Source organism: Lingula anatina, chromosome 3 (genome assembly GCF_051362555.1).
Source record: "Lingula anatina isolate TDL-2025a chromosome 3, LinAna3.0, whole genome shotgun sequence".
NCBI lineage: Eukaryota > Metazoa > Brachiopoda > Lingulata > Lingulida > Lingulidae > Lingula > Lingula anatina.
The window spans coordinates 851,896-867,950 of record NC_141769.1 but is presented as its reverse complement, the minus strand read 5'-3'; the positions used below and the strand labels follow the sequence as shown (position 1 = coordinate 867,950).

Genomic DNA, 16,055 nt, shown 5'->3' with positions numbered 1-16,055 from the left:
CATCCTTTTCCTTGCAATGATCAATGACCTAAAAACTTGTTGTTCAGACATTAAGTTTGTTGATGATACTTCCATTTACGAAATTTGCAAATTTGGCAAAACACCGCATCTACCACAAGCAATAGATCAATTGGCTGACTGAGTCAAGCAAAACAAGATGAAACTTAATGTAAGGAAGACTAAGTCGATGGACATAAATTTTACCAAGAACTGTAATCTTACAATACCAACATTGGAAATAGATGGTGAACGTGTAGAAAAGGTCAAAAAGTTTAAGATACTTGGTGTTATTTTAACCCCAGACCTCAAGTGGGCTGAACACATCCAAATCATGTATGCTAAGGCATGTTTAAAGCTCTTTTATCTCAGACAGCTAAAGAGGGCAAAACTGGACATACAAGATTTATTAACTATTTACCAGTCTGTAATAAGATCAGTTTTAGAATATGCCTGTCCAGTGTGGGGACCAGGTCTGACTGCTGAGCAATCTGAATGTCTCGAGTCAGTTCAAAAGAGAGCCTTAAGGATTATTTGCCCTGGTCTCAGTTACGATGATGCATTAAAAGTTTCTACATGTAACATGGACACCCTAGACAAACATAGACATTTGCTGTATCAGAGGTTTTATACAAAATTACAAAATTGTGAAAAGTTGGGTCATTTATGGCCTGAAAGAAACACCCGCCCTTTACGAAACAACACCAAATTCTTACAACCAAAAGTGAAGATGGAACGTTTTAGAAATTCCTTTATTAATTATTGCCTCTTTAACTTTTAGTAATTTATGAACTCCTTTCTAGTTTGTAGTATTTTAGGAATAATTGATTGTTTTATAATTTAAAGCTTATTGTCAATTTTCTTTTAAACATTCTTTGTACAACTTCAACCTTAAGGTTGCAATTTTACCTAATAGATTATTATTATTATTATTATTATTATTATTATTATTATAAATTACTATTATTACAATGATAGATAGTAACACACTGTTAAAAGCATATTATCAGAATTAAGAGACCCTTATGTTATTCGTATCAGTAAATGATTAAATCAGAAGAAGCAACGCCCCCCCCCCCCCCTTTTTGCTCCATGGCCACTTAATTGTACTAACAACATATCAAATATAGTGCATATGTTATCATTATTGACATGGTACAGTTTCCATAAATATTTTTAAGGTCAACATCACCTGATAAGATACTATAAAGAAAGCCAGCGAAAGAGCTTACATTTTACTGTTGAACCATTCATGCACTGAGTGCTTACCATGTCAGGACAGGTGACAGGAGAGTCACATTTACCTCCATTAGCTGGTCATGGAACAGTTACAAGTTCTGCTCCACACCCTCCTGTTTTCTTAGAGAGGGCTGAATGTGTGAATTCCTTCAATCCTAAATTGAAAGATGATAAAAGCATGTCCATAAGTGGGCTGGCCATAGATGAACGACATTTATTTATTGTGGATGACAGTAATAACAGAACAAAGGTATTCACACATGAAGGACAATTCCAGTTTGACATAAAACTAAATAACCCAGTGGATGTGGCTTTGTCACAGACTGGTCACCTGTATATAACATCACTGGGTGACAAATGTGTCCAAGTGTACTCCACCAGGGGTCAGCACCTAACAACCATGGGTTTCGGTAAACTTGAGATGCCGAGTGGTGTCACACTGAACAGACAAGGTCATGTGATGGTTTGTGACAGTGAAAAAAAATCCATCGTCACATTCGATGCAGACAGTGGACAGCTCCTGAACACTATTCCACTCAGTATGTGTGTGTCTCCACGGTACATCACAGTGAACAGTGTGAATGATAACATTGTAATATCAGACTGGTTCACACACTGTGCACATGTGCTGTCACCTACTGGTGGTCAGCTGTACCAGTATGGCACACATGGCAGTGGTGATGGTCAGCTGTGTGAACCACAGGGAGTGTGTACAGACAACTCTGGTCACATCTTCATTGCTGATTATCATAATCTCAGGATAGTGGCACTGAGTCCACAGGGACAGTTCATCAGATACCTTGCCACTGAAGAGGATGGGCTGAATCTTCCCAGAGCCTTAGCCAACAACCCTGCTGGTCAGCTGGTTGTGGCAGAGTGCTTAGGTCAAGTTATGACATTCCAGTATCTTCAAAATATACAGTAATAACTAATTCATTTCAATGGGTGAAAATAGTGCATTTTGAAGATACAATGTATTGTACTTTTAAGTCATAATTTCCTAAAATTAAAACATTTTGAGTGAGTGGTAACAACACTTTAAAAAATTAAAAATCAAACTCCACTATACCTGTAGATTCTATATACTAAAAGCAAAATAAAATAAATGCAACATATATATATAGAAAAGTTTAGTTTTTGTGATTATAAAATTATGAATCTGCCCATTGAAAAAAATTGAGTATTGCGTACCGCATACTCTTGACATTTTACAGAAGTCTATGCTGAACTTAGAATGAACTTTGTTTGCTATTGAGCATGACATACAATGTACAGGTTGGGACATTTTTCAGAGAAACTACAATAAGACATTCTATGATGTATCATGAACTGACAGTACATATATCGTTATGCTGAACTTGTGTTATGATATCCAAAGAGGTTATCAGCCATTTAGTGATGTTAATAACTTATCAATACAAGTGCTCCGCATAGAGGGCAACAACTGCCCCTGCCGACATGTGATGATTCATAATGATACACAGAACATTGGTGTCTTTTAATTTTGATAACTTGTTTGAACAGTACGTGTGTCACTCTGACATTATGTTATATATGTACTTTTTGTATGCGGATATATTGCTTTGTGCTAAATTCCTTGCGAAATTTGATTTTTGTATAATAATTTCATTATTCTATTTTAGAGTAAAATCTTGAATTAAAATAATATTTTAGTAGATAAAGAAATGTGTTTATTGAGCTCTTTTACAATATGCCCCCAGCCCCCCTTACAATGATCAGGGGGATAAAAAAAACTGCCCAATTTCCAACCAAATTGATCTGCGGACTAAGATATCTGTGGATCAAATACATGTATGGCTTCCCCTTGGAACCTTGGCTAGATTTGATAGATGTGTCCCTGCTTGGACTATACACATGGGAATCAGTTACATTCATGTTAAGGGATTATAGGGCATATGCTTTCAAGTACATACCATGGATATTTGATCAGTGGACTTGTTGGTCTGTGGATCAACTGAATCTGAATAGGTCTCTACCTTTTTTTTCATTTTTTAATGAGTTTGTTAGGGAACATTTAACAGATTCAGATATCATACTAGCTGGATTGATCCATCTCTGGGGGATTCTCAATAAAATGCAGTCAATGTTCACAGCTTTATAGTTTAGCAGCATTAACTCGAGCGTAGGCCTACACAAAATCTCTGCAGAGATTTTTTTACTATAATATTGTATTCAATTAGATCATCACCAGCTAAATGTGAAAATAGTTCCATTGGATCTCAGTTTTGATAGTCAGAAAGTTTCCATTTATGATAGAACCAGGTAATACAGAGGTGACCAGGGCTCCGTATCTCGAAAGGTTCGCTATGTTGCGCACGTACGTTAGTGTCTCGATTCCATATCAGTTCCACTCGATAACCGATTCTATTTCGAGATACGGGACCATGGAATCGAGACACTTGCGCACGTGCGCAACATAGCGAACCTTTCGAGAAACGGAGCCCAGGTATAATTAATTAATACAGTGGTCTGTCAGAGTGAATTAACAAACAAAACAGTCAACAGGTTAATCAAATATGTGGATCTATCATAAATAATAACTTTTTGACTACACCAGCTTAGTTGTGACTAAACACAGTTTTCAATCTCTGTTCAAACATGCCATGTAGGAGATATATTAGAAAAAAGCAGAAGGAGGCCAACAAGGACATCCTTGAACTTCACCATGCTTCCTTGCAGAGTGCTTGCAATTTTGTTCAGGAACTAATAAGAAATGGTTTAGACTCTGACATCATGATTCATACTAAAGCTCTGACAGAGAGACTGTTAGCAATGGAGAAAATACCAGTCCCAACTCCAGACACACCAGCACAGATATCCTACACCCCTGGTGAGATATCTGCTGCTGGGCTGGAAGCCATGTTAGGTCAGGTGACAGAACGGGGGCTTCTCGATAGTCCGAAGGTTCATTGGTCCGAAGGTTCATTGGTCCGAAAAGTGGTAACATTCAGACCAATGAACGTTCGGACTATTGAACCTTCGGACTATTGCTACGGCCCAGACAGTACAGTCACAACCTCCTAGAACTTGTAGACTGGAGGAAAATCTACCGAATCCAAGATCAGCATCACATTCTCCCATTTTCTTAGAAAAGGCAAAATATGTGAACAACTTCTGTCCTGGACTGAAAGACAATAAAATCATGCACATAACTGGGTTGGCCATAGATGAACAACACATTTATATTGTGAATAGAGCTAGTGAAAAAACAGCGGTATTCACACATAAAGGACAATTCAAGTTTGACTTTAAAGTAAACAGTCTATTTGATGTGACTGTGTCACAGACTGGTCACCTGTATATAACATCACGGGGTGACAAATGTGTCCATGTGTACTCCACCAGGGGTCAGCACCTAACAACCATGGGTCAGGGTCTACTGGAGTTACCATGGGGTATTACACTGAACAGACAAGGTCATGTGATGGTTTGTGACAGTTCAAACAAATCCATCTTCACATTCCACGCATACAGTGGACAGCTTCTGAACACTATTCCACTTAGTATGTGTGAAGACCCCATTTATATCACAGTGAACAGTGTGAATGATAATTAACATTGTGATATCAGACTGGGGCAGTAACTCTGTACATGTGCTGTCACCTACTGGCAACCAGCTGTACCAATATGGCACATATGGCACAAAAGGTAAAGATGATGGTAAGCTGAGTTATCCACATGGAGTGTGCACAGACAGCTATGGTCACATCTTCATTGCTGACTATGGGTCTATTCCCACAACTTTAGATCGATCTAGCTATCACCGCGGGGAGTCTCACTAGATTACTGTCAGATAATCCCCCTTAAGTGTCCGTCCCGCCTACTACAAGCTGTCAGGGGATAATTAACTTTCGTGTCCGCCCGGCTGACAGCTATTTAGCGTGAACCCCCAGGGAGTTAGGTCGATCTAAAGTAGGTCGATCTAATCTATGGAAATGGGGTGTATTATAACTGCAGGATAGTGGCACTGAGTCCACAGGCACAGTTCATCACAAACATTGCCACTGAGGAAGATGGGTTATGGTGTCCCATGACAGTAGCCATCAACCCTGCTGGCCAGCTGGTGGTGACAGATGAAGCTGGTGAAGTTAGGACATTCCAGTACTTGCGATAAGATGGCAGCCAAGTTTAGACATTCAAGTATTTACAATAAATGGTGTTGACATTTTTCATATTGTTATACAATAGAAGTCAGATGTGGCTATTGACTTGAAGGAAACCTATTAAGAAACTACAATTAGGCATTCCACTGTGTATAATGAACTAACAGGTGTTACATAGCTGATCTCTTTTTATCATGATATACAAGGAGGTTATCAATCATTTTTTGATTCTAATAACTTATGAGTACAAATGGTCAGCAAAGAGGGGAACAGCTGCTCCTGCTGATATGACCCAATATACTGATACAAAGAACATCAGCGTCTTTTAATTATTATAAAGTGTTTTAGTTAACATTGTGTTACTCTGACATCTTGACATTACATGAGCACTGTATATATGTAGATAGTGCTTTACATTGAATTCCTTGAGAATTTTTTTCTAAAATTTTTCATGATTCTATTTTTGAATTGAATGTTAAAGTAAAAGTAGAATGTATAAATTTACAACCCATATTTAAGTCATAATTAAAAATCAGTCTATGGATCCAATTTGTCTCGGTCTCTCCTCAGACTGCACTATGATATTTAATATGTTTGCAAAGTTTCCGCCCCTCCTTGACACAGATCTGATAAAACTTGTCCATAGTTTATAATTCCATCATATGATGAGTCCAGATGATTAAAAGATGTATATAGTTTTCACAATGAAATAATTTCTCCATTTTGCTCTCCTAACCAATTCCAGAGCTACTACTCTCTCTCTGATATACAGCTTCATTTATTTTCTAACTAGTCTTCCTTAGATCCATTTGAAATCTTTTTCTTAAAAATAAAGGGGTAAGATGTACTCGGTAATATCCCCCCTTCCCCCCCCCCCCCCCCCTCCCCCCCAACTGACCTGTCTCCCTGTCACTGGTTACCTATGGACTGGTCAATAATAACAAACGTTTTATATAACTCTACCCCACTTTCCCTAAGTTGTAGTGTTATATTTAGAATGACTTTACCTCCCTAATACAGGCATACTAGAAAAGTTCTGGATCTATCTACCTGAATACTGTTATATTTATACCCTGCTGCAATTACCATTTGGTAATTATGGAGCAACCCTGAAATATATTTTCTTAAAAATTATCTGGCCACCTTTCACAAAAACAGTAAAGTAAAATGAAAATCCAATTAATTTTTCTCAGTTAATTTGAATTCTTATAGATAATGCAAGAACTTAAAAAAACCCTGCCCTATCAAAAAGACAACAGAATTGTCCAGCAGTAATGAGATAGCACACCATTGTTTATAATTTATATATAAAATATATGCAAACATATACAGTGTTTGTGTATAAAATATTTGGTTATATATCCATATCAAATTTAGTCTTTCAGAAAATTTGTATGCTAGTGTGAGCAGAGCTTCTTACATTTTATCCCAAAGATTACACAATTTGTTTTACTTCAATTTTTTGACTGTATCAGCAAATTTCCTTTTTTATATGTTAAGTTTTATACCACTAAATTCAAAATTCCTCCTACATCATTACCAGAATATTCTGATATCACAATTAAACAAAAAATGCACAGAAACCTATATAAAATCTGCATCTAGCACGAGTCCATGCTAAGTTGGAGCCCATAGATGACATAGATTGCATTCAACAATCCTCCCATTTCAATGAATGCATGATCTCAACTACTGCATTAACCACTCGTCTCCAGCAAAAGAAATTTGCACCAGTTGATCTTGATCTGTTTCACGTTCAACCTTCCACCTCAGATATGTTAGAGTGCATTCCCAGAGATTTAAATCGATCCATCCGGCTCCCTACAGGGATAGATCGATCTAAAATCTGTTGGAATGGGGTCTTAGTCCTAAACACATAGATGAACAAGTCTTAACACGATTGACATACATGTACTGGGGGCGTCTCGATAGTCCGAAGGTTCATTGGTCCGAAGGTTCATTGGTCCGAAAAGTGGTAGCATTTTTATCGATTTTTTAATCAAGGGTTCATTGGTCCGAAGGTTCTATAGTGAACATTCGGACCAATGAACCTTCGGACTATTGAACCTTCGGACTATTGCTACGGCCCCCATGTACTGACTCCACACAAAAAACACAACTAAATTTCAAACCTATGTTACTGTCAATTCTCAATTCAATCTAGTTTATTTTTGCTAAAGTAGAAAATGGCTAGAATATTTGTTTTAAATTACTTAATAAAGAGCATCTGGCTACTTTCCAATGTGTTGGTGTTTTTAAAAATGGGAAAAAAAAACTTTAGATGTATCTTTTGTCTCAGGTTTTTATTAGTTGTTTTGTAATATTTTGGTCATTAATAAAATACTAAATTTAGTTACATTCATTATTAGCTAGACGATATGGTGACATTGCACAGACAGATGCTTCACACTATACAATGCCAAAACTGCTATCTCATATAGAAATTTGCAAAACCTTAGTAACAAGGCATTGTGGAAAATATACTTGAGGCTGAGGACAAAATGCATTTGTAAAATAAACGTACATGTTGTAAAACCCCTTTAGCACAGTCTTATTTCTGTTAGTATTTATGCCTTAATATTATTTGAAAGAAATGTTATTTTTAAAACTAAAATAGGCTGAAACCTTTGTTACCCAACGTACATGAAAATTCCCCATACTAGCAAGACATGAATTTTGAAATATTCAGTGATTTACACAAAAAGCCAGATTTATCTCCTTCTGTCAATAGAGATAAAAGATGTGAAATTTGTGAATGTATCTTTAACCTCATTTTTCACTTTTCTTTCTTCTTCAAATATATATGTATGTTGAGAATGAGTGAGTACTGAGGAATAATTATTTTTAACAAAATATTTCAAGTTTGTTAGAATTTATTGCATAATCAATTAATGTAATCATCCATCTTAGTTACATTTCCTTTCAATATTAACCTGAATTTCAACTACTAGTCTGAACAACCCAAGTAAAGTATGTTTTTTAATATTATCACGTACAAAGAAGAGATAAAACCACTTTAAAAGTTAATAACTGTAATTCTCCATTAATTAAGGTTTATTCTCTGAAGTTATCAGCTGACAAACACATGATGGAATTATGAACAATGGACAAGTTTTATCAGATCCGTATCAAGGAGGGGCGGAAACAATGCAGCCATATTAGATATCACTAGCTGATACCCGTCACATCAATCACTGAACCGTGATTAGAGAAACTTTACAGAAATTGACGTGATCAAATTCAAACTATGGCCACTACCTTCTCACTGCCCTAAGGCACTGCTAACACCTGTCAGACCTTAATATGGATTGTGAAGCTATTGTACTTTATTGAATTCTCTTAAAACTCTTATTAAAATCCTCTGGATAAGTGTAATGGGGTGGGAGTGGGCATATAACTCATAGCAAAAGTCTGAGCATTTTGCTAAATGTTTCATATATCTAAACTTACTTTAGGATTCTACAGAAAAAAAATCTAATTTTGTGAGGAGTTCAATGTAAAACAATGTCCATATAAAAGAAATGTAAATTTTTTATAATGACATGCACATTATCAGCACTAAGAGACACTGATGTTTTCTCTATCAGTCAATGATCACGTATGTAAAGCCTCATTTCTGGTCCTCAAATAAAGTTCGGTCCCTTGGTTCTAAACTGTTTACCAGAGGCTCTGTTCTGGTCCTACACCTGTTAATGTCCATCATGCCGTGTTCTAACGTGTTCCCCAAACGTGTCCTTGGCTGACTCTCTTTTGGGCCCCAAACTTTTTCTGCGGTATAGTCTTCATTTGGAAACCTGCCAGTATGACTTTCGGGGGAGGGGAGGGGATTAATTACTTGCAGTTAAGCAACTCAACTAACGGTCATTTGGTTGATTCGCGAGATCAACGGACTACCTGGCTATTATTTCACAGCATAAATGGAAAGATATAAATTGCAGAGTAACCTTGTGTCGCAAGGATACTACTTATAGTTATTTATTCCCTTCATCCTCCCTCTTCCTCCCCCCCCCCCTCCCCGGGCACTTGTAATTGATACTCCGTATCTTGATTAATGTGGAAGAATTGAAAGATGAAAAGAGCGCCCAGACGTGCTTTTGACAGGTCAGGTCACGAAGTAACGGATACGGCATCTCAGGCTACAAAATATGGCTTCACAGGACAGTGAACAAACTCGAAAAATTTCCCTCTCCGACAAAATTCCGAGCATATATGGTAACCCTGCTTCCTATATGTCTTTACAACAATTCAGTATCATTATACTGAATTCTATTACTGTTCTATTACTAATGTTGTATTCAACCATTTAATAAAATTTAATATTTGAAGAAAATTTTATTGCAGGATTTTACAATATCACTACTTTGCACCATTGCTATTATATGGCGCAGAGTACAGGTTCCAAACAGGTATACCTGCAAACAGTAAAATTGTTTGATATTAATAAAAATATAAACAATAATGTTGATCATAATAAGTAAACCACTCAGCAGTCTAACTGGCTACGGGTTATTGCCAAGATGTGTTTAGTTTATAACACTCTCCCCTAGTTCGGGACATTTACAGAATGTCTTGACCTCTCTCTCCCTCGTCATAAATCTGACATTTAAAATTAGTATTTCAATTCAGGATATTTACAGAAATGTGTGAACATTATATTAATTTGAGAAAGGGTATTTTACAGTGTTCGTAAATGTTACAAAGGAAATTACCAAAAATATATAGATTTCCATATTGAGAAGACATGTTCCTCTACTCCCCCTCTCCAGATTTCCTGGCCCGAGGAGCAATATGTTTGTCCTAAGCTCTGAAGCTCTGAACGCGCTTGATAGAAACCAGATGTGGAGATAGTAAGATTTTATTGCCCGAGCCAGACTACCGACTTTCCAATCTTACAGGTTGAAATAAGTGTGGGCGGGGGGGGGGGGGGGGGGGGGGGGGGTATATATCTTCTTAATCGAACCATGATAAACTATATCAGTAGAAAGGTTCAACTTGACTTTTTTTAAATGTCAAATCGTTATTTCATAACATAATTTAGTTGCTATGCCCTTATGCCCCCCTCCCACCCTGAACTCTTGTAATGAATATTCATTTTTTTTTTTCATATGAAAAATGAGAGCGTAAATTAACTTATCCCAACCGCTCACGTTTTGCATAACGTTTTTATGAATGTTTCACATTACTTTAAATAACTGCTGACGGCTTTCCCTATAAGAGGGTACAATATCATAAGCCAGTGAAAATTAATGGAACGTGTCATATTTTTATTCCGATATTTATCTTAATATATGTGGCTCACATTATCACTTTTTGTTGAAAGTTTTCTCACATCGAACTTAATTGGGTTGGAGTGTCTACATCTGTAGCGGTGCTTTAAAAGGTCATAAAGTGACCAATTTTTTAGATAGCGTTATGCAGGACTTAGGTAACTTTTATATAAACTGAAAATAATATACTGTAGATTGATTCACAACTCTGCCGCCGGTCGAATGCAAGCCCTTAAGGACCAACCAAAATTAAATGCTCTTGTCTGGTGCGAGTCCTCACACATAATTATAAAACATAGCAAATTACAGTATTTTATTCCATAATTCTTGGTTATAAAATTATCAAAGGCATTCCAATTATAATCGACACATAAATTGTATTCATATTGTCATTTTCATCCACACAAGTGGATGCATATGTTACAGTGAAATAAACTAAACTAAACTAAACATAAACCATAACCCCAACCAAAAATTAATCCCTGACAAAGCTTAGACGTAACGAATTAACACAATCTTCCAACAATCTGCTTAAAAGCTCTAATTAGTATTGGCGCTGTTCTGAATCTTTCCCTGAAGTGGTAAATTGAAACGGGGATGTTAGCCTTAAATTTTGCCCAAGGGAGAACGGCGTTGTGTAACAGTTAATTACATTGGTATGCATACTAAGGCTTCGTTCACATGCAATGTCTATTTTCTATTTTCTATTTTCTATTTTCGGTATGTCTTATGATCACGGTCTGTGCACTGAATATCCCGCCGCGTAATTACTGGCAGCGCGAGCCAGTTACTTATAGTAACTTATTTATTTATTACTAAAACCACCTTAAAAGATGAGTAAAAAAAAAATGTGTAAAATAATACAATAAAAACAGTAATTAAAACGATTTTAAGAGCAGTCCCGCCAACACATATTCTTTTGAGAGTCTGCTCTGATAGCTGGGGCTGTTTACCAAAAATCTCAGCGTATCAACCAGTCCTGCCGGTGCATGCAGGTCCGGGCCAGCATTCCGGATTCCCGACCCACTCAGACATAAGATCGGGTTCGTACCGTAAGAAACAATCCTCTGGAGCAACGACCCCTGCACTATAGACCGATTAAGCATAAAATAAGACAGCTGATGAGTTAAAAGTGTAAGATATGGCGTGTCAATGCTCATTACCCTGCGGTATAGTGATTCCACATTTCTAGATATAGTGTAACTAATTTTCGGAACATGTAAGGCTTCTAGGAGAGCAGAGGTATGAGATCGCGAAGATAAACCCATGAATCTTGTGATCTGTTTGTTTTGTAATGTATTCAGGTCTTTTATATTTTTACGAGACATACAGATAGAGTTAGTTCCATAGGTTATGACGGGGGACACCAGTGCACCCCATATATACGATTTGGGTTTTGTGTCCAGACCCTTATAGCACACCCCATGCGACATTGCTCCATAATACGCCTTGGTTGAAGAACAAATTCTAGCAGCCGTGTGGTCATCCGCCGTGCAGTTGCTATTAAAGGTCATACCCAGAATATTTAAAGAGTCCGTCGTTTCCATAGGATATCGACCTAAGAACCACGAAGGGGGTGTTTTTAATAATACTTTTCCTACCGTCATACATTTTGATTTTTTGAGACTAAATTTCATTCTCCAGCGCAGGGAGAAGTCATAACAGATATTAATCAGCTCTTGAAGTCCAGTCACAGTTGTAGAAAAAATTGTTAAGTCATCAGCATAGGTAATATTATTGTATAAGTTATTTCCGATTAAAACACCAGCTTTTGTAGAGGATAATTCCTTAAGCAGCTCGTCAATAAAAATGTTAAAAAGGATCGGGGATAAAATACTACCCTGCCTTGTTCCCCGGGTAATTTTAAAATTAGCACTATATGAGCCTCCCCACCTTACTGAAGCACTTAAACACTTATACAATTTATAAATAAATAAAAAGATGTTTTCTTTTCAGTAATTTCCTAAAGTGGGTGACGCCCATAGGGCCAAAAATAATTAATAAATTAACTTACAGAACTGATTATTTAAAGCGATTTAAGATGTTTATGCCCATAAGGATAAACCTTCAATGCGCAGTTTTAACAAATTCAAATGGTACGGATGGAAGAAGAGAACTTTTTAAACTCGTTTATTAAAAAAAAAAAGGCCACTGCTCGTCACGTTACATAACAAGCACAATGGGTGATGGGTAGCCGACTTCTTCGGCGCAGCGAACCCTCGGCACAGCGAACCAGATCCTTTCGGCACAGCGAACCTTCGGCATAGCGAACCTTTGATTTTGGGGCTCCGGAAAAACTTAGCCGATTTTAGACCAATTTTCCGGTTTTGTCGGCACAGCGAACCCTCGGCACAGCGAACCCTCGGCACAGCGCGCTGACCCCATATAACCAATGTGAATCGGGGAGGACATCAAACAGTTTATAGAATAGCCCGTTGTGCCAGATCATATCGAAGCATTTTTCGGCGTCGAGGCTGCACATGTACAAAGGCGAGTCACCGTCTTTCACAGTGCACATAATATCATTTAAGAAGCTGCAAGCGACATCCGTTCCTCTTCTTTCCTTAAACCCAAACTGGGTGCCAGCAGTGGTATAGGCCACACTGGGGAGGATTATGGACTCGATAAGTTTCGAGTATGTAGTGCTGACAGTGATTGGCCGGTAGTTCTCCGGATGGTTTGGGTTTAGACCAGGCTTTTTGAGTATGGGGATTAACACCCCCTCCGCAAAGGTGACTGGGACGATATTGTAACGAAGAATAGCAGTGAAAATACAAGCGAAAAGATCGCATAATACGTCGCTTTTAGCAAAGGCAATATGTTCGGCAGTTACACCATCGATGCCTGGAGAACAATTTCTTTTCAGGCGACTTATGCTTTCCATAACTTGTTGAGTAGTGACTGTTATTTTAGTTTGAGAACCAAGTAACGATTTGTAGCGCGTCTCAACAGCTGAGGAAATATGAGCTTGCTCTGAGGTCAGGTCCTCACTGTCCGTCATAATCCCTTTATAAAATTTGGCAAATTGAGTAGCAGTTAAGTTTGAGTTTGGCTTTACAGAGTTCCTTCTCCTAAGCTTTTTCCACAGCCTATTTTTATTCCTGGTATAAAATAGATTATTCATTTCATTAATTTCAGAATTAATTGTGTTTTGGGAATACGAACGACAGAAGTTTCTGAACAAACGTTTAGCGTTTTTATAGCAGTCATAAATTATGCCTTTCCGAGGGCGGCCATTTGACGTCCAGATATGCCACCAGAGCTTTTTCTTTTCTCGCAATTGACTCAGGTGTGGGCACCACCAATGCTTGAATGAAGATTTATTTTGTACTGAGCATCCAGCCTCTCTAGCTGCTTCATGGAAAATGTTGCTTAGGCCGGTCAGTGCACCGTTGATCTCGTTTTCTATTTCATCAGGCTGTAGCGATTCAAACGCCTGCAACTTTACTGGCAACTTTACTAGTTTTTCATTTACTATCTTACAATATGCTGCATTATTAGAGCCATTGTTCCAGTTGAGGGTATGGTGTTTGAACGCACCGGTCTCGGGGGTTGTGGATCCATTAATTATCATGTTAATACACAGACGGAGGGGTAAGTGGTCAGATAAATTCCCCTGATCAGGGCCTATAATTTTACATGAGGTCACGTCTTCCATGCCTGACGCTGATACTAGAATGTGGTCTATCCATGAGTAAACATCTCTCGGGGTACAAAAGTATGTGTAATTAACCGCCTGGGTGAAAAACAAGTCCGCAGGTGTGAGACAATTTTCCTGGATGAAGTCATGTAATATACGACTGTGGTCATTAAAGCGTTTGTCCTTGTACCACCGCGGGCACATGACCTTATCTGAGGGCAGCTGGGCATTAAAGTCGCCACAGAGCACAGTGGGCGCAGATGATGCATATTTTTCTATTAGAGAATGAAGGCAGGCGATAGTATCTATATACTCCTCTGTTCTAGACCCATTACCGCGTTCAAAGTATGGCATATAGACTGATGCCACTACAAGAACTATATTGCCGGTGGAATCAAAAACTCCAATAGCACAGATTCTGTTACTATCAACTACCAACTCACTTATAGTAACTGGCTCGCGCTGCCAGTAATTACGCCGCGGGATATTCAGTGCACAGACCGTGATCATAAGACATACCGAAAATAGAAAATAGAAAATAGACATTGCATGTGAACGAAGCCTTATACTACGTAGTTATACCGGATCTTTCCTCTACCATTAGTCCCTCAAATTGACTTTGGTCAGATCACTGGGATTTCATGATATTCCCTTCACTGTACGCTCCTAAAGCAATACAATTGGGATGCTACGTATACATGTAAGTTGTCATCCAGTAGCAAAACATCACTTGAACATTATCCGAATGATATGGGATATATAGCTTGTGAAAGCCTAAGTATAAATACCAACAAGGTATGCAGCTCATCTCTAAACCAGCCCCGTCAATCAAACACACATTATCTTCACTTGCGTCTTAGTTTAAATGCAGTCAAACAGGCTATAAATACGAATATATTGCGCGTTTATTTTAGATCCGCTGATTCGAAAATAATATAATCCATTTCTACTACTTGCACAAAACGCCTACATTTTGGTATTTTTATAGTGACCATACCTATACCCTAAATCCTGAAAATTGAAAAAAAAAATTCTGAAACAAAATGCGTAAATTAGTGACCACGAATTAGAAATTGAACGTGGCCGCTATACGTCCCCTAAAACCCCTACTGAAAATCGCAAGTGCCCCCACTGTAATGAAATTGAAACGGAGATCCACTTTTTACTGAAATGTGAAGAACATAGTGACAGAAGAATTAGATTAATGATACCTCCTGAGCAGAAAACAGATCATGAAAAAATTCAGTGGCTGCTCAGTCCAAAAAGTGAATCGTGTTTGAGAACATTATACCTATATATAACTGAAAGTTTGAAAAAACGACACACCCACCAATAACAATAGTCGTTTTATTCTGTGCTGCTTCCCAGTAATCATTCAATAAGTATTTGTATAGCTTTGTATAATTGCTGCTAAGTTGTTATGACTAGTGTAGAGAGCCTGTAAAATGTAATATGTAGGCCCTATGCATTTTAGTGCTCAATAAAGATTATTTATTTATTTATTTATAAATAAATAAAGTAGCTAGACTATCCTTCATAGGGAGCTCTTTAAATTGCAGTATTAATAGATTTATAAAACGTATGCAGTAAAAATCCATTATACTGTGCCTATATAAGCTCTGAATCACTATAGTTCTTGACAGTCCAGTGGACATTTAGGAAATTCACGGGAATAAACGCGTCCATATGAAAATAAGAGCTTATACTAACTTGAAACGGAATAAAGAACGAGTGAGTGAGTGAGTACACCCCCACTCCACACACACACATGCACACAATCACACACGA

At 37.7% G+C, this 16,055-nt stretch overlaps 1 protein-coding gene across 1 annotated transcript; it reads left to right on the top strand.

Moving 5' to 3' along the window:
* The first annotated feature begins 1,267 nt into the window (after positions 1-1,267).
* On the top strand, positions 1,268-2,161 carry LOC147762763 (E3 ubiquitin-protein ligase NHLRC1-like). Its single transcript, XM_087007702.1, has one exon. It carries the CDS (start codon positions 1,268-1,270, stop codon positions 2,159-2,161), a length of 894 nt encoding a protein of 297 aa, XP_086863828.1.
* Positions 2,162-16,055: the final 13,894 nt, after the last annotated feature.